Source organism: Podarcis raffonei, chromosome 2 (assembly GCF_027172205.1).
Source record: "Podarcis raffonei isolate rPodRaf1 chromosome 2, rPodRaf1.pri, whole genome shotgun sequence".
NCBI lineage: Eukaryota > Metazoa > Chordata > Lepidosauria > Squamata > Lacertidae > Podarcis > Podarcis raffonei.
This window is the reverse complement of record NC_070603.1, coordinates 16,831,596-16,851,172: the sequence shown is the minus strand read 5'-3', so window position 1 is coordinate 16,851,172 and position 19,577 is coordinate 16,831,596. Positions and strand designations below refer to the sequence as shown.

The 19,577-nt window shown below is 42.6% G+C and overlaps 1 protein-coding gene across 2 annotated transcripts; it reads left to right on the top strand.

Annotated features, from left to right (window-relative positions):
- Positions 1-887: 887 nt before the first annotated feature.
- LOC128407125 (transmembrane protease serine 12-like) lies at positions 888-18,925 on the top strand. Of its 2 annotated transcripts, none has more exons than XM_053375122.1 (5): positions 888-1,321; positions 5,315-5,402; positions 9,614-9,879; positions 13,185-13,327; positions 17,713-18,925. In XM_053375122.1, exons 1-5 carry the CDS (start codon positions 1,219-1,221, stop codon positions 17,950-17,952), a joined length of 840 nt encoding a protein of 279 aa, XP_053231097.1. In that variant the 5' UTR covers positions 888-1,218; the 3' UTR covers positions 17,953-18,925. The 2 variants fall into 2 exon arrangements, with proteins under 2 accessions (XP_053231097.1, XP_053231096.1); XM_053375121.1 differs by having other exon boundaries at positions 893-1,321; positions 5,315-5,519; positions 17,713-18,923.
- The last annotated feature ends 652 nt before the right edge of the window (positions 18,926-19,577 follow it).

Sequence of the window (19,577 nt, the reverse complement as noted above, 5' to 3'; positions counted from 1 at the left end):
CTAAGTATATGCAGTGGAGTTGATGCCAACTTCATAAGTTCATCAAAGGGTCAATGAACTCCTAAGCGTAGGAATTAAACATGAGAAGGCATGAGCACTGAACCACTGTCATATTACAAGTGAACTCTTTATTTACTGTGTTTGCTATTGTTTAAGATAAAACTAATTTGAGAAAGAAACTTTTGCCATTTTTATAGACGTTGATTGTTTACAGATAGTTGCCTTGGTGATATTGTGTCGATTGCAGTAGTCCTTGTATTACCACCCTCTTCATTGCTTTATAGCAGTTAAGCTTAGCCAGCCATGTTGGGCAGAAGATTCCTGCGTCGCAGGCGGTTGGACTAGATGCCCCTCGGGATCCCTTTCCAACTCTATGCTTCCATGCACGAAACGAAGGCGTCTGTATACACACCTGCTTACTGCTGACTTGCTGTTTATTGGAAATTTAATTTGTAACATTCTTTTTTTTAACCAGACTTTTGGTTGATCTGATTGACATCCTATGCCCTTTTAAAATGTGGCTCCTTTGGGGGGGGTATTGGGTTGTTTTCATTTTGATTTTTTATATATTGTGGTTTTTATATTGATCTTTTCTGTGAACCTCCGGGTATAGGGTGGTATATAAATTCAATCATTAATAATAATAATAATAATAATAATGCAATTGCCACAAATCAAACCAACTGGGTATAGGGCGGTATAATAATAATTCAAATAATAATAATAATAATAATAATAATGATGATGATGATGCAATTGCCGCAGATCAAACCAACTGGTAAAGCAAGGAGGTGTGTTGGCGGTGCGGCTGCAATGCAATTCTTTATCAAAAACGAAACAAAAAGAAGGATCTGAGTCAAATCTTAACTTTAAATTTTACTTCCAAAAAAGATTTCTGGAAGGCTGGGGATGTATTCCCTCAGCTTTCTTGCAATGGGCTTTAAATCGCGCAGAAATCCCTCGCAACCGCGGCTCGATCGGCCTCGCTGTTATGTTTGCCCCATTAGGGAGGGAGGTTTCGTTCCGCCAGAGTTTCGCGCGGACCTCGTTTCCGTCCCGCGCGCACTTTCCAGGCAAATGCAAGAGCGGGAGGCTGCCGAGCGCAGAATCCTGTCGACCCCCGTCACGTGACGCTCCCAACGTCACTCCGGCCGAGGAGAGGGAAAGACGGCGAGAGTGGGGGAAAGTTGGCCGCCATTTTTTCTCCCTCGACGGACGATGCGGCGGAGCCTTCGGCCCGCAGCCGGGCCCTCGCTGGCGCTCCTCGCGCTGCTGTACGGACCCCTGCCCGGAGCTCTGCCCTCCAAAGTCCCCGCACACGGTGAGCCCGGCGTCCCCCCTGGTTCCCGTGGGTGCGGCAGCGGGCGCTTGGTCAGGGCAAGTTCCCTCACGCGTTGAGGGCCGAGGGGCGGAAGTGCGCCTGCGCGCGGAGTCCCCCTCCGAACTACGACTCCCGGCAGCCTCCAGTGCGACGGACGCAGAGTGCATAAGGGGCATGCCAAGAAGAGTCGCGCAAGTGGAGGGATGCCTCCTGGCGTGGTGGATTCCTCAGCTGTTTCTTCCCGGACAGCTCTTCCTTCTACTCTCCCGATTACTGGGATCTCTTCCCAAGTTAAGCGGCCCTCGGTTTGCCGCTCTGCCTGGCTGCTGTTTTTCCTGGAGGTCGAAGCACGTGGATCTAATGTTAGGCAAAGAAGGCAGCGAAAACTCTACCCTTTTTCCTCCCTTCTGCTCCTGTCAAACGGCGCTTGCTGTCAAACGGCGCTTAGGTCCCAAGGGGGAAAAGGCTCCGGGGCTCAAACCTGTTTGGAAGCGCCCGCGAAAGTGGATTTAATTCGAGTAATTCCTCCATTTAGTAATTTTCTGAATTTTTGTTGTTGTTTAGTCATTTAGTCGTGTCTGACTCTTCGTGACCCCATGGACCAGAGCACGCCAGGCACCCCTGTCTTCCACTGCCTCCCGCAGTTTGGTCAAACTCATGCTGGTAGCTTCGAGAACACTATCCAACCATCTCGTCCTTTGTCGTCCCCTTTTCCTTGTGCCCTCCATCTTTCCCAACATCAGGGTCTTTTCCAGGGAGTCTTCTCTTCTCATGAGGTGGCCAAAGTACTGGAGTCTCAGCTTCAGGATCTGTCCTTCCAGTGAACACTCAGGGCTGATTTCCTTCAGAATGGATAGGTTTGATCTTCTTGCAGTCCATGGGACTCTCAAGAGTCTCCTCCAGCGCCATAATTCAAAAGCATCAATTCTTCGGCGATCAGCCTTCTTTATGGTCCAGCTCTCACTTCCATACATTACTGGGAAAACCATAGCTTTAATTATACGGACCTTTGTCAGCAAGGTGATGTCTCTATTTTCTGAATTACCATGTAACAATGCCACAGGCGCACGGTCGGTGTCGATCTCTGCCCCTAAAGTTCATATGATTGCAACATTCCTTTTCTAAGCTCTGGAAGAAAGGAGGTTTTGTTAGGTTGTCAGTGCTGCTTTGGGGCGGAAACGGTGTAAGATGTCACTTTCAGCAATTTAAGAATACACGTGAAGTGTACCAGTTCAAGCAGTATTGGCTTGAAATTTAATCAGCTTTGTAAGCATATTTGACCTGTTCAGTAAGGCTGTTGTGCCCTTTTAGAAACAAGCCACATAGGCCATTAAATCGATTTCCATAATTCATAATAATGGAAAAGTTTTAAGAAGAATTGCCTTTCCAAAAGCCTTTTATGTTCAGTTGTTTTAATTTAATGCTGTGTAATCATGTGAAGAAGAAGAAAAACAAGTTCTAGTTTTAATCTTGTAAACTAGATCTTGAGCATAGATGAGATTGTGATATTTCCAGGTGGGAATTCTGATTCAAGTTTTTCAGGGTGCTGCTAACAGACAAATTGGGATGAGATCTGCCCCTTCACCTCTGTTTAGACTTTGTTTCTCCTTTGTCATTTCATTGCAGCAATAGAGAAACAGGCGTGGATCTGCTCTGGGACTTTCCATACTGTATTTTTATTTTTATTTAATTCTTTTTGCAGGATTGTGAAACGCTTTATCAGATTTCAGTTTAGTCTGAGTTTTTTATCTAGACCAGTGGTTCCCAATTAGGGGCCTGGGGACCTCTGGGGGTCTGTGAAATGCCCCCATGGGGTCCACAGCCCATCCCCACTAATTTTTTGCATGGTAATATCACAGTTTTTATAGTCTGTTTTTTTTGTATACCTTTGATTATTTTTTAATATACCTTTGCTTGTTAGGGGCTACCCTAAAAAATTGCTTTGCAGAGGTACCAGTAATTATCATAGAGTTATCAAAATTTTCAAAAGCAGGGGGTCTGTGGCTTGGCTTTTGAAAAATAAGAGATTCTCAGTAATTAGCTAATTGGGAACCACTGATTTAGACTTTATGCCACATTACAGTAATAATTTACATCAAGTGTTTTGTTTTGTTTTGTAATGAAAAGTACTCAACTTGTTGAATTGTACTGTTATCTTTTCCCTTTCCGGTGTCTTTTTTATGTGTGTGTGTGTCTTTTAGGTACTGTTATAAGAATTCTAAGGTGTCATAAATAAAATGTGTGTTCGTAAGTGCACAAGGTAAACACTCATACATAAGTACCTAAGCTACATGTCTAAAATAGTACAGGAGAGCAATCCTGAAGCCATCTTGACTCTTAATGACCCCAGCTATTTCCTCTGCAGAAGAAAATACAGTTGTACCTCGGGTTACATACGCTTCAGGTTACAGACTCCGCTAACCCAGAAATAGTGCTTCAGGATAGTGCTTCAGAACTTTGCTTCAGGATGAGAACAGAAATCGTGCTCCAGCAGCATGGCAGCAGCAGGAGGCCCCATTAGCTAAAGTGGTGCTTCAGGTTAAGAACAATTTCAGGTTAAGTACGGACCTCTGGAACGAATTAAGTACTTAACCCGAGGTACCACTGTATCTTGGAAAAACCTCTCCCAATAGTTCTTTTAACTTACAGGTCCTTCAAATCCAATCAAAAGAGCACATTTTGTGTATGAATATGGGAGGTCTGTGGCCATGATTTCAGAAACTAGGTTATTTACCATTTCAAGAGGATGGCTCAAACTAGCCAGAATAAGGCAGTCAGCACACATTAGGTATCTTGACAAACAGGAGACAAGCCACACCCTCAAATTTCTGTTGTAGACTGCCTCTTTCCGTGATGCTTGTGTGATGCTTTTGGGTGGTCTTTGAATAAGGGGTTGGGCAATTTCTAAGTCTTCAAAAGCTGTTATACACTGGTGTTGTGGGCCCTTCTCACCTCCTTGCAAGGGAGGGAGGACTCTGGTGCAACAGGAAAATAAAGATCTGCCTTGCTTTGACTGGTTCCTGCCTCCATCCATTCTTCTGTGACCGATAACTGTCTTAAGGGACACTGAATCCCTTGATGGAGAGTTGGGCTGCAAAAGCCAACCCCAATTATTTCTATAACAATACCTTCCATAATATCTCTTAAAAATGGTAATGTTTTGTACTCCTTTGTTTCTGTTCATAAACGTGTGCCTTTTGTAGTAAAAAGAAGAGGAAGAAACATTTGTGCAAATGGAGCCTTTCCCTTAACTTAACTTGAATTGCCTTCTGGGTGAAATTTTCAGGGAACAGTGGCAGCTGAGGTGGGAAAACTTAACAATCCTCTCTTTCCCATGTGCTGCCACCCCCACCCCATTTAGAGAAAAAGGTCCCATACACAACAACTGGAACCTTTTCCTGAAGCTAAATTGCTGTGAGGAGCAGTTGGGAGGGAAAGGTTAATCACCTCTGCCCCCCCAAAAAAAAAACATTGCCAGGAGTCTGAGCAGCAATTCAGCTTAGGAAATAAAACTCCTTTGTAAGGAAGAGCAGGATATAATTTTAATAAAATTGTATACACACACATTCCATTTGTGTGACTCTGACTTTTTCTCTTAAGCTTGAATGCATCTGGGGAGGGAAGAGGAAGGAGAGAAGGGGATGCATTTAAATTACTGGGTGGATGAATGTGAATGACATTTGTATGCTACTCTGGTCCCAGTCACATTTACCTCTTATGTTTTGGCTTCTGTTATATGTTTGGCCACCATCCTGGAGGCATGCACTCTGTTAACCTCAATCAAACAAGTTGGTGTGTTCTTTTAGGCCGACATCTGACAATAAGATTATTTAATGATTCACAGAAGCCTTCATGCTTGCATAATCTCCAACAGAAAGCAATCTGATAACTGCTGTGTCAGATTGCACGGTTGAAACAATGGCTATATTGTATTGTTGCTGAATGCCTGCTGTGTTTTACACTGAAATACCAGTACAACTTTTTTATTTTTAGAATGCGGAAGAAGGCCTCTTGTGGATGAGACAGCAGAAGGATCTCGGATTATAGGTGGACATGATGCTCAGCTTGGGGCTTGGCCATGGCAAGTTAGTCTACAAGCTCAACCTGCTCCTGGAGAATCTTTTTACCATATATGTGGTGGATCTTTAATTAATAGCTACTCAGTGCTGACAGCAGCACACTGCATTAAAGTAAATATGTATGTATTTTTTTTGTTCTGAATCTTTTTCTGTCAGTTTTGTGCTTGAGGGACATGTATTGGTCTCTACCCACAAGGGGGGATCTGGAAAAAAATGTTTTAGTACTGTATATTGCCAACCCTTAACAGGGGTGTTTTGGTTCATGTGTCTTCAGCTAGCCTAATTGAACCATACCAGAGCAGGAGCCCTATAGCATTGGCCATGGCTCAGGGGAAAGAGGAGGGAGAAAAGGAAGAGGGGAAGATTTCAGTTTTTCCTACCATTCTGAAACCTTTCCCCATTATGCCATATAATACTGTGGTTTTCAAGTTCAGGGCTGGTTGCCAGACATAAATCTGAACACTTAATTTAATCCAATCCGTGCAATACTTCTGTAGACTATCTTTACTGATGACAATTTCCATGTGGTTGCTATAGAATACATAGCTTGTCAAAAAAAAAAGTTTGGTAGATAGAACCTGCAGGCTGGCATATGTCCATGGAAACCTTCTTTGCAAAATAGCCGCCAGCCATCCTCCTGAAGCACTTATTTCATGAACCATAACATCTACATAACAGTTATGTACTTAAGTTTTGGTTGTTTCCTTAATAGCTCATATAGTATTGTATAATAATGCAGTCTTATTAAAGTAATATAATTATGCTAATAATACTCAAAATTGGTACAAAAGAAGTGGAGATGTGTACCTCAAACTCTGAGTCCCCAAAAATGATATATCCACACTCCAGGAGAATCATCTGCAAGATGGACTGGAATGCCACTTTACTATAGTTATTTTTACACATTTACCTATTTTTAATTATATGATTATGTTGTTACCCACTCTGGGACTTTATGGTGAAGGGTAAGAAAACTGGGTGGGGAGGGCAGTACAGGAAAGGAGTGTTTGTTTGTTTGTTTGTTTGTTTGTTTGTTTGTTTGTAGCTCATGGTGCCTATCTCCCAACTCTAATGATCACTTACAGTATACTATTAAATGTTAGGGGCTTAATCAGGCCATCTTGCCCTCTGAATTGACATCTTCACCATTCGACAGCTGAATTAGCCTCAACGATAGATCAGATTTCTAAACTCACACTATCTGCCCAACATCCATTTATTGAAGGTTCTTTTCTCTCTCTCGTGATGTGGGATTGTAAGTTGCCCAGCAGGCTATTTTTATGTTCTTGTTTTATTTTTTTAATATCCCTGTTTCACTCCCGAACTTAACCACTGAGTTCACTATTAGACAGAACAAGCAAGAAACAAAAAGCTGCAGTGTATCCTCAGTCCCTAAAAGGCCTCCTCCTGTTCAAGGTTCTATCCAGCTTGGAATAAAAACCTTATAGCCCTTTTCAGGTCTGGCTGGTAGAAGGGGGGAGTTTTCAGGAGGGAGGGGCCTCCTCATCTCCCAACCTATCTGCTGCGTTAAAAGGGTCAAGTGTAGGGAAAAACCTGTCTGAGAGAGCCACTATGAATCACAATAAGCACAATACTGATCTAGGTGGACAAATAGACTGATGGTGTATGGCAGCTTAATTTCTTTCTATAGCACTCTGATCCCATAATTATCACGACATACCTACACATTTCCATCATTGGTATTTGCGTGCACAGTGAAGGCAGAAATCATTTAGCGTCACTTGAAGCTTGTCCCAAACCCATTTGGCCAATTCCTTCTTTTCCCCACCTCAGGTTTTCTTTTTTCTTTTCCTTCTCAGCTAAGATGCTAAGATTCTGTTAGGCCCCAAAATTCAGATTCATGTCAGGCTTTTGCTTCTTGGTCTTTGTGTTTGTAAATATATATTTTTTTATTTAATTTTTTTCATTTAACTTAAATACTGCAGATCTAGGAAGTCCCCGAATATGCAGAAATAATCCGCTTATTTTTGAGTGGCACCAGTTCTCTTCCACACAGATGGGCCCTCAATAGCCCAAGTTCTAGAGAAAAAATAATGAATTGCTGTGTCAGCCCATATAGGAATAGTATCATACTGTGAGGGTATAGGCTAAAGTTTCGATTTGTGACATTTTCACTGATCTGCGACCCAGCAGAATCACAGAAAGGCTGTCTAGGTGCAGTCTGTATGCTTCTGTGACATCAGAAGCCAGTGTCAGTCCTTTAAATAACCTTCAAAGCAGGAAGGCATTTTCATTTCTGGGAGAAAGTTGAACAGTTTTTTGGGGGAGTGGTGCCTTACAAAAAACAATTTTCTCCTACTACTTCAAGCAGAGCATAGCTGCTGTCATTGGTTGTTTTGTGGGTCGCCGTGACGCTCCAAAATGCCCTGACAGGAATGACATTCTGTTATGATCTTGTAGTGGTGTTTCAACTGCAGTATTGGGAAATATGGCTTATTTGCCTACTGATTGTAGCAGCTCTGCACCACATGAAGCAGCTGCCCCCACCTAAACAAATTACCCTCCTTTGGCCTACCTCTCCCACCCCATATTGGCCTCCAGATCAGAATCTAGCCCACCTTAATAAGCCACTGTTAACCTCATAGTTGGATACTTAATTGCTTTTCAATCACGGCTAGGCTTATTTAGGGTTCAATACCTAGAAGAGAGCTTTCCAAACTGTGTGCCACAACAAATTAGTGTGCTGGCTGCAGTGTGTAGGTGTGTTGCAGGGGTGCGGGTGGTGCAGTGGTCTAAACCACAGAGCCCCTTGGGCTTGCCGATTGGAAGGGCGGTGGTTCAAATCCGCAGTGGTTTGAATCTGCATGGTGGGGTGAGGTCCTATCGCTCTGTCCCAGCTTCTGCCAACCTAACAGTTTGAAAGCACACCAGCGCAAGTAGATAGTTATTGGAATTTTTCAACATTAATGTGCCATTTTAACCCTCAGCCATGCATGCTAAGGTAACGTGTAACAGCTGAGAATGGGGATGCTACGAAGGGCACTTTCTCTTTATTTAAAAGCATTTCGAAATTGCTTAATATTCTAAAAACCGAAGTGGCATGCAACACAAAAACAATATCTGTATCACCAACATACTTTGGTGACCAAGAGCAATGGAATTGCAGGGGCTGGAGAACCAGCAAAATCAGAGCCCATCAGATCAGAGCCCATCAGTGGTGCACTTTGCACGTCAACCAGTTATATGAATAGGTCACACACACACCCCAATGAACTTTTTTTGGATGTAAGGGACCACTTACTGGCGGGAAGGTAAACGGCGTTTCCGTGTGCTGCGCTGGCTCGCCAGATGCAGCTTTGTCACGCTGGCCACGTGACCCGGAAGTGTCTTCGGACAGCGCTGGCCCCCGGCCTCTTAAGTGAGATGGGCGCACGACCCTAGAGTCTGTCAAGACTGGCCCGTACGGGCAGGGGTACCTTTACCTTTACCTTACCCCTGCCCGTACGGGCCAGTCGTGTCCTATTTATCTACTTGCACCCAGGGGTGCTTTCGAACTGCTAGGTTGGCAGGCGCTGGGACCGAGCAACAGGAGCGCACCCCGCCGCGGGGATTTGAACCGCCGACTTGACGATCGGCAAGCCCTAGGCGCTGAGGTTTTACCCACAGCGCCACCTGCGTCCCATTTTCACCATAGGTTTAGGTTTTAAAACAGCCTCGTATCATGAAACTCGTACCATTGTAGATTACAAATGACACTTATCTTTTCTTTCTGTATGGCTTCCATGATTCGCTATGACATGTCCAAAGGGATTGTTTACTTTGATGCATAAACTGCTTATGCAGCTCTTCCCATTCAAAAGTGCTCTGGAATAGTTTCTACTCAAAAGTTCTAGTGTCAAATGCAAAATTATCTGTGCAGTTCTTTTGCATCCATGGACGATCTTTCAAATACCTCCTATTTTCTTGTCTTTTTTGCACTTAAGTTTATTTTTGATTCTGAATAGAATTTCTAAATAAATTTCCATAAAATTAATATACTAGTTAAATCACAGAAATAGTAAAACTCCTAGGCTAGCTTTTATGAAGAGTGAGCCATGACAAGATTCCAAGTTCATGGTTTGAGTAGGGTTCCTGAAGGGGAATGATTGCATGTGTGTTGACCTGGTTTTGCTGTTGCTCTCAAATTTTAAAGTCTGAAATGGGAACTTCTGCACTAATTATTTACTCTAGAAGGGATTTTATTCTGTCATAGGAGTCCAGAATCTTGGAGGGCAGTGATTGGCTTGCATCATCTGTATAAACCCCACTCTCGTACTGTAATACAGAAGGTCAGCACTATCACAATCCATTCTGACTTTGAATGGGGCACCTTTGAAAATGATGTTGCCTTGTTTCAACTTGCCAAGTCTGTCAAGTACAATGACTATATTCAGCCCATCTGCTTACCTGACACTCCTCCTCTCCTGTCTCATGATACCTCGTGTTACATAAGTGGATGGGGAAGCACATATGAACATGGTAAATCTTTTATTTTTCCTTTAAACTTTTGTTACTAGTGAGAATTAAGTTATCTCCAGCTGCATACTTAGCTGGAAAGTAAGTCCCATTGAAGCAGTTCAACTTATTTCATACATGGGGAGAACATGGATCTTCAGATCAGTGGCACTGCCATGAGCACATACATAGCTCCATAGTATGGCAACCTTTTCCTGGCTGACTTAGAACACTTTCGGATTTCCCCAAAAGCTTTTCCTTTACCTACGGGTGCTTCCGGATTGCTGTTATTGCAGGATCAGTGTTCTTCATGTCTGCAAGTATTTTGTAGGTTTCTCTGGATGTCATTATCCCAATGGCAGCTTGTATTTTCCTCATTTAATCCAGATTTGCCATTTCCAGGGAAATAATAATAAATTTTAATTGTTTGTTTGTTTGTACATACATACCTCACCCATCTGACTGGGTTGCCCTTGGCAGCTTCTAACATAATAAAAACAAAGCAAAACATCAAAAACTTCCTGATGCAGGCTTTCAGATGTCTTTGGAAAGTTTTGTAGTTGTTTATCTCTTTGACATCTAATGGGAGGGCGTTCCACCGGGTGGGTGTCACTACTAAGAAGGCCCTCTGCCTGGTTCCCTGTAACTTCTCAGTGACAGAACCTTTAGAAGGCCCTCGGAGATAGATCTCAGCGTCTGGGCTGAATAATGGAAGTGGAGATGCTCCTTCGGGTGTACAGGGCCTAGGCTATTTATTGCCAATGGCCCATTTGCAACATTAAGTGAATGTCTGAGATACACTGGTGTACATTTATCATTTGGATTATTGGACAGGAGACTCTTGAGCAGTTCCACCAGGACTTCAGTAACTTTCACTCCATTATTAACCTGGACCTGGACCACTGCATATAATAGGTTAACTGTCTGGACACTACTGTGCAACTGTATAATAGAAATATAAGCATCACCTTATATCGGAAACTCACTAACTGCTGCACATACTTACGTGCTTCTAGCTGCCACTTACACACTGTGGTGTGTCCTCAGGTAGAAGAGAGACTTTGAGGGACAGGACCTGAGGAAGGATTGTTGTAAGTCAGCCATGGAGATGTTTGCATCTTATGGAGCTTTGCGAGCAGATGATCTGACAATGAATGTTCTCTCCAAAGCTGAAGTATTTGTGAGAAAGTACAAAGTAGCAGGGCTTGGTGGCTAGATGTTCTGTAGCCCCATCAGGGATGCTTCTGATGGCTTGCAGTCCATCTTTGTGGGAGCTGTTGGTGTAAAGAGCTGCAGCATCCATAGTAGCTGGTATGGTGGTTTGGGGGACATTGTCAATGCTGTAGTTTCATCAGTTAGTGGTACCCCATATGTAACTTGTACAGTAATACCACATCTTAACATGTATATTCAAACCATTGGAGCCACTCCAGCAAACCAAGCCATCATGCTGAGTGGGACTTACCTTGCAAGTTGAAGAGCTTAAAACCTTTTTGTACCCTGTAACCCAAATGGACCTGCAGCAAAAATAGCTTTTAAGCGCTCTGCCTTGCTGGGGCAGGGGTAGTGGGTGGTAAATTCTGCTCAGTGCACTGGCTCTGAAAGGATAGTGGTGTTCATTTTGCCCTGCAAGATCTCATGGGAGCATCTCACAGCCAGCATGCTGAACGGGCCTTACCCAACAAGCAAGGCAGAGAGCTTTAAAGCTATTTTTATGCTGGGTAACCCCAAGCAGACCCAGCACAAAACGATTAAGCTCTCTGCCTTGCTTGGGACTTAACCTGCACAATTTCAACCAGCCCACCTTCAGCTGCGTATGCTTGAAATTGCACAAGTCAAATGTGTGTAGGATTAAGGATTACTCTGCTGGTGGCATTGAGCCTATATATCCAGGCACCCCCAACTGTGCAGGTACTAATGCCTGAAACAATGAGTTCCCTATGGTTTCCTGGTTTGTGTATTTTGGGTAGTAGATTGAAGATGCCTGGTCAAAGCTCCTGAGATGGGTATGTACAGGTTTGGTCTTGCACATCTGTAGGAAATTCCTCCATCAGGCTGTGTTGTTTCTTCTAAACAGAATAAAAAAATTCCTTCCAGTAGCATCTTAGAGACTAAGTTTGTTATTGGTATGAGCTTTCGTGTGCATCTGAAGAAGTGTGCATGCACACGAAAGCTCATACCAATAACAAACTTAGTTGGTCTCTAAGGTGCTACTGGAAGTAATTTTTTTATTATGTTTCGACTACAGCAGACCAACATGGCTACCTACCTGTAACTTGTTTGTTCTAGTATTTCTAAGTGGAATCTGAGGATAAAGGCACAATACATGACTCAATACAGTGGTGCCTTGCAAGACGAAATTAATTCGTTCCGCAAGTTTTTTCTTCTTGCGAGTTTTTCGTCTTGCGAAGCACGGTTTCCCATAGGAATGGGAATGAAAATCAATTAATGCGTTCCTATGGAGACCGCTTGCCAGGCTGGCGGTGCGGAGAAGGGCTTTTCTCCCCACCACAAGCCTTCAGGACAGGTACCGGAACAGAGGGGAAGGCGTGCAGCGCTTCTCCTTTGTTCCCGGGGCTTGCGGTGGGAGGAGGGTTTTTCCTCCCCACCGCCAACATTCAGAACAGGATTCTGAATGTTGGCGGTGGGAAGGAAAACCCTCCTCCCACCGCAAGTCTTCAGGACAGCCATCCGAAGGCTGGCGCGGGGGGAAGGTCTCTCCGCCCCACCGCCAGCCTTCGGAGGAGCCTTCCAAAGCCTGGCGGCGGGAGGAGGTCTCTCTGCCCCACCGCCAGCCTTCGGAGCAGCCTTCTGAAGGCTGCCGGAGGGGCAGAGAGACCTCCTCCCGCCGCCAGCCTTTGGAGCAGTCTTCCGAAGGCTGGCGGCGGGAGGAGGTCTCTCCGCCCCACCGCCAGCCTTCGGAGCAGCCTTCCAAAGCCTGGCGGCGGGAGGAGGTCTCTCCGCCCCACCGCCAGCCTTCGGAGGAGGTCCGAGGACAGTGGGGAAGACGCGCTGCGCTTCCCCGCTGTCCCGGAAATTTCCCTATGGGCTTTTGTCTTGCGAAGGAAGCCCATAGGGAAATTCGTTTTGCGAAGCGCCTCCAAAACGGAAAACCCTTTCGTCTAGCGGGTTTTCCGTCTTGCGAGGCGTTCGTCTTGCGGGGCACCACTGTAATGTAGATTATGCATGGAGAATGGGGGTCTGGTGCAGTAGGCTTAAGAAAGATGTACTGACCCAAGAGCTACTAATATCCCTGTTGTCCTGTACATTCCAGATTATTAAACAACAAATTAGCATACTTCCACCTTTGTCTTGTGTTTTCATTATAGGGAAAGCTGTACGTATATTACAAGAAGCTCAAGTCAACATTATTCCACAGCAAATCTGTAACAAATTTGATTGGTATGCTGGGGCAGTATCATTGAATATGCTTTGTGCTGGTACTGAAAACGGGAGTGTCGATAGCTGCCAGGTAAAATTCCATTTGAAAAACATATTGGCGAAACCTCCAGCCATGTGGTTGCTAAGTCAAACTTTACTACCTGGTAGTAACACAATTATATGTCAGTGCAACACCATAGTCAGTTCCAGAAACATACAAATTTGTTCATGTTTATGTGCTAAAACATTTATTATTTACAATAGTGCATAAGTATCCCTTATACACTGAACAAAAATAATAAAAAGTTCCCACTTGCAAGTATACACTTGAAAAGACAAAAGGAGAATTGGAGAAAAAGTGGAACTAGGGTTGCCATATTTCAAAAAGTAAAAGCCAGGACACCATGAAAGTTGTTGAGGCTTTTTTAGGAAGACCCCCCCAATGAGCTTTTAAAAAGGAAAACCCAGAAATTGTTGCACTTTTTTAAAGACAAACCCCAAAGTTGTTTTGTTGAGCTTTTTGTGTGTGACAAAAACACCAAAAGAATTGCGATTTTTCGTATGGCAGCCCTAGTGGAACTAGATTTCTAATACAGATTTCAAGGAATGTGCAAATCTGGGCATACTTCCAGCTGAAGTAAAAAAGCCTTCACCATGATTTTTAATAACTTGTTTACCTCAGTAAAGACTGCTAAGGGGTTGGGTAGCGGATAAAAGCAGAGGAACTTTATAGAATAGTCAGAGTGTGTTCATTTTCTTCCATTCAGAACACTTGGACCACATTATTTGCATTCAAAATAGAGAGTGAGGAATGTTCTTCTCAACACCTGTGTACATAATGCCTTGTTACGAGAGCAAAAACTGGATGGAGCGCCGTGCGCACTTCAATGCGTAGAGTAAATTTCTCACCAGGCTTACTGAGCTTGTAGCTGGAATTCACAGAATAGGCATTACCAATTTTTTGTAAGTCACATAGTTATGGTTAGTGCTGTTCCACAAAGTCCAGCTTTCCCACATCCATCTTTTCTAGCAATCTATTTTTCTTTTGATAACTTTTGTTTATAGTTACTTATTAGTAGCATTTAATCTGTCGCTCAACAATGCCAAAGCTCTCTGGGAGGCTTACATGGAAGGCATAGCTCAGACTTACTGAATTCTATCCAGTGCTGTGTGAGTAGAGTTCCACTCTTACTTATTCAAACCTTTATTAGGCATTATACAAATAAAACGATAAAAGAGAAAGTAACATATAAAAGCCTTGAGATATATACAGAAAGGCAGCAGTTGGCTACATACATATATATATATATACATATAAAATCAATGGTTTTCCTTGCTAACCCGCTCCTTGGAGGGCTACTACCAAAAACTCGGCTACCCCCGCCGTTACCCTTTGGTCAACGTCGGATAGGCAGAATCCCACACATTCACCTTGTTGGGGCTCCAGACCACCCAAAAGAGGGGACAGCACGCGTTGACGGAGCGTACTGTACAATGGGCACTGAAAGAGAATGTGCTCTACCGTGTCCGGGACATTCATAAAACATCTGCAGAATCTCTTGTTTCTGGGGATGTTTTGATATCTTCCCCTGACAAATGCTGAGGGAAAAACATTCAAACGGGCCAGCATAAAGGCCCTACGTTGGGCTGGAATTATTAATTTGGTGACGTAATTGGCTCTGTTATCTAAGATATTTAAATCATAGAATATGGGCCCTAAGACAACTTAGGGTTTGAAATCAAGCAGTTAGAAAAATGCTTGCCACTTGCACAAGCCCTACTTTTAACCCAAAAAGACGATACTTTGCTACTTGTAAATGTCTATATCCCCCCATCCAAAAACAACAGCAACAGTGAAAATTGGTCACAACTAACCTTTTATATAGAAAATTTGACCGATAAATACCCAAACACCTCATTGATAATAGCAGGTGATTTTAATGCCAGAGTGGGAACCAACAATGAACAACTATGTAGCAAACTAAATTGGAATACTGATAATGATATCGCACATGCCCTGAAAATAGGATGATTCTCCAGAGATAGGGTTGTAAACACCGAAGGCTTACGCCTACTTGAATTATGTAACAACTTTAATTTGCAGATTGTGAACGGTTCAACAAAAGGCGATAGAAGCGGGGAGTTTACATACTTCTCCCCCCGAGGATGCAGTGTCATCGACTATATTCTTGTCCCTTATAATATTATAAATTCGATCATGGACCTCAAAATTGGAACGCGTACTGAAAGCGACCATCAGCCATTATTGTTGTCTATTAACTTAAAGGACGAAACCAAAATAACCAAGCACAATATTATAGAACCCTCTCAATACAAACAAATGACCCAATTAAAATGGTCCCAGGAAATGAGTGCAGTAGTGGGGCAAAAACTTACAGCCAACCTGAGAAAACAAGTATTATCCAACTTAAAGACTACTAATTCCTACAGCGATATTCCGAAAATTTATAATGAAATCTTCCAAATGTTCGTAGAACTTAGTACTCCACCTAAAGTTTGGGTACTTAAACATAGCGCTAGCCCTTGGTTTGACGATGAATGTTTCCAGCTAAAAAGAAAACTGCGCCAAATATTTAAAAATAATCGTACTAAACTAGAGCCCTCTTATCTTGATGAAAAAAGAAAATATCATTACATTCTGGCCGAAAAGAAACAGAAATATGCAACCCAAAAATGGCTACAATTACTCGACTCAATTCAGAGTAAAAATAACAAAGCGTTCTGGAACCTAGTGTACGGAGGATTGAAAGCCGAAAATCAACTAACTCTACCACCAATTGCAGAATCCAAATGGTCCCAATATTTTACATCGGTATTTAACAATCTACACAGTGAGCTTAAAGGAAATGAAACCACTAAAAATAAAATCAATAAACTCCAGGAGTGGCCAAGGGTAGAAGAAGAGGAAATTAGAGAGATAGTTAAAAATTTCAAATCGGGGAAATCTCCTGGGCCAGACGGTCTACCAATAGAATTATTCAAGACCTATATAGATTGGTGGGCAGAACCCTTAGCTCAATTGTTTACTCTCATAGATAAATATGGGATCATACCTGAGATATGGTTAAGATCAATAATTATCCCAATCTTTAAAAATGGCGACCCAAAAGAACCAAGGAATTATAGACCGATAAGCCTATTATCAGTGATAGGGAAAATCTACGCTAAGCACCTTTTATCTAAACTCCTTACCTGGATGAAAAATCTAAATTTACCAGGGAAAGAACAAATAGGTTTCTCCAAAGGTTGCTCTACATTAGACCACTGCCTTATACTTATGCACTTGGTTGAAAAATACAGATCTCAAAGGCAATCTAAGATATATGCTGCTTTTGTAGATTTTCGTGGTGCATTTGATTCAATTGACCGCCCAAAGCTGTGGAGGAAACTCACAGAATTAAAAATTGATCAGCGCTTATTGATCCTAATAAAAAATTTATACTCTTCCAATATCTGTCAAGTCAAACTTAACACCAAAGGTCACCTCTCACCAGACATCCCAAACTCGAAAGGGGTAAAACAAGGGTGTATTCTTGCCCCCTTCCTATTTAATTTGTTTTTATCAGACTTGCCAGATCACCTTCAAAAAATAGAATCACATGCCCCTAAACTTAATCAGAAACCAGTTTCTCTGTTATTATACGCAGACGATGCTGTTCTACTATCATTAACGAGCTTGGGTCTGAAACGTCTTATATCTTCTCTGACCCTTTACTGCGAATGTAACAAGCTCTCTATAAATTATGAGAAGACAAAAATTTTGGTCTTCTCGAATGGTTGGAAATTAGAGAAATGGAAAATAAGAGGGCAGGAAATCCAACAAGTGAAAATCTATAGGTATCTGGGAATCTTATTCCAGAGCAATTTAGGGTGGGCAAATCATCGCACAAATGCCATAAAACAGGCAAAGTGCACCTCATCAGCTGTTGCCCGTTTTTATTATCAGAAAGGCAATCAATTTATTCCTGCGGCCAATCAGATATTCCAAACAAAAGTGCAATCCCAGATATTCTATGGAATCCCGCTATGGGTCCAAGCATATAATAGTGATCTAAAAAAGATTCACTCCAGCTTTCTGAGACGTATTCTTGGACTCCCAACTGTGATCAAATATGAAACAATGTGTGCAGAAATAGGCATACACACAATGGAATATTGGGCCTGGTCCACCTCAATAAAGTACTGGTTACGTAGAGTTCCACTCACAAACAGGACTTCCACTTCCTCTCCTCCCCTGCAATGCCCAAAATCGGTTTGGTTTTTCAACCCTCCAGAACTGTTTCTGAGGGTGCACACGGAAGGGAGAGGAAGTTCCACTGTGTGCATGGAAGCCTATTGCACCCGTAAAGCTCCAGCATTAGAGACAGCCCCTACTATCATAATTTCTATGCACGCTACATCTCCAGAATACCTTCAGCAGCACTCAAGTTATCTTCTTTATTTTTTATCCTCCAGGGAGACAGTGGTGGTCCTCTGATGTGTTCTTTCCTAGATGACAAGTATTATCTGGTAGGAATCACCAGCAGTGGTGTTGGTTGTGGCCGACCACAATTACCGGGAATCTATATCCGTGCAGCAAATTACAGAAGTTGGATTGATTCACATGTATCTGACAACAAAACCACCACTGTGAGCATTCAGTTTGTCCTGATCTTTTCAACTGCTGGATGGGTAACTTTCCACCTCATTTTCTAAAAGAGGCAAACTTCTACTCCACTGAACTAGAATAATCTTGAATTGTTTTCTGAATTTACTTCTTCCTCTTGGCAAATGTGTTTTAGCCAAATTCATTGATCTGGATTCAGGCATTAAGATCCCGTTGAAATCAAAGTGTACTTTGTCCCATGGATTTAATTGGGAATGAAAAGTGACACACAGAGCAACCCAAACTGGACTTAGAAACAGCAGTGGAGTGACAAATATGTTGCCACATCAAAAGTCCTGCTGACTCATGCTGACCAAGGCAGATGTTGGGGAGGGGAGGGATATTTTTTGCTGTGCCAGCTCCAGTCTGCTATAGCTGAGAGGCCTTGAATATCAAACCTCTCAGGGAGTCTGTGGGACTTTGGGTCCAACAGACCCAAAGCTGCCAGTACCCTGACTCTACCCTGCAATGCCTGTTTTGTGGCTGCTAGTTACCACTGGCAGTAACTTTTTGAATGATTCTGGGGCATCTGCAAAGCAAACCCCATCCCATGGCAGAGAGGCGATTACATTTCATCCAGTCCCCATCAACATGTGTTTATGTAAGGGATTGTGTTATTAGTTTGCATCCAGTCCTTTATTTTTAAACAACCTATATGCTTTGTATTTTTATTATTATTTACTGAATTTATATACTGCCCTATACCCAGACACCTCAGTGTGGCTCACAGAACAAAATAAGATTCAAATATATTATTTCACCCTTAATTTAAAAATATGAACCCGAAAGGCGCTTTTCAGTTAACATGTGTGATTTACATTGCAACCATCACACTCTTCAAAATGGGCTAACAGGCATGCTCTGAAAACAGTCACTGAGCATATGATACAAACATATTTTTATTAATGTTTAAGCAGAGGACTCATAATTTGTGGAATTCAAATCTTACCCATTTTTTTATTATTCTAGAAAAAATGTACATGACAGTTGCCTAACAAACAATGCCATACAATTATACCGTGCTTGATAATAAATTTTGCAGTTGAATGTCAACCTATTTGAAACCCAAGTGTAGTATTTATGGGAATCCTTCACTTTCCGTTGCTGGTGCCCAACTTAAAGATGGGGCGTGGGGGGTGAGGTGAATATTATTCACTCTGGGCGGCTTCCAGCAGAATATAAAAACGTAATAAAATGTCAAACATTAAAAACTTCCCGATACACCTGTGTCCCTGGCAAGAGATAAGAAAACAGCCATGTGTTGAACCCTGAGTCAGTCCCTTTTGCAGGAACATAGCATTTTGAATACAGGCTTGCTCTTTTGATACAAAGGACGACAAAAAGTGCTGTGGCATAGTAGAATTATTCTGTTTTGTTACCATCTCTATACAGCAGCCTAAAGTACAGTGTGTGCTTCTGAACATGACAAGAGCTTAAACAAGAGTGCATTCCCACGCTTGGTCCAGTAATGAATGTTAGATAAAACAAAGAAACACCTATATGCCAGAATACTGTTTCTGGAGTGGAAAGGCGGCAAAAAGGAAAGCTCAATCTGTTGCGATTCTGCCTCTCAGCTTGTTAATGGCACAGTAAACCTGCCAGAAAATGAAACAGGAAACCGAAGTTCAAACTCCTGCTAAGTTACGAATCTCCATTATAGGTACCTTGGATCACC

What these genes read in the sequence shown, in the direction of transcription:
- LOC128407125 (XM_053375121.1), top strand. Translation starts at nt 1,219, where the DNA reads ATGCGGCGGAGCCTTCGGCCCGCAGCCGGGCCCTCGCTGGCGCTCCTC. An exon ending in CTCCAAAGTCCCCGCACACG is followed by an intron (nt 1,322 to 5,314) that starts GTGAGCCCGGCG and finishes TTTTATTTTTAG; the next exon opens with AATGCGGAAGAAGGCCTCTT. An exon ending in GGGAAGCACATATGAACATG is followed by an intron (nt 9,880 to 13,184) that starts GTAAATCTTTTA and finishes TTTTCATTATAG; the next exon opens with GGAAAGCTGTACGTATATTA.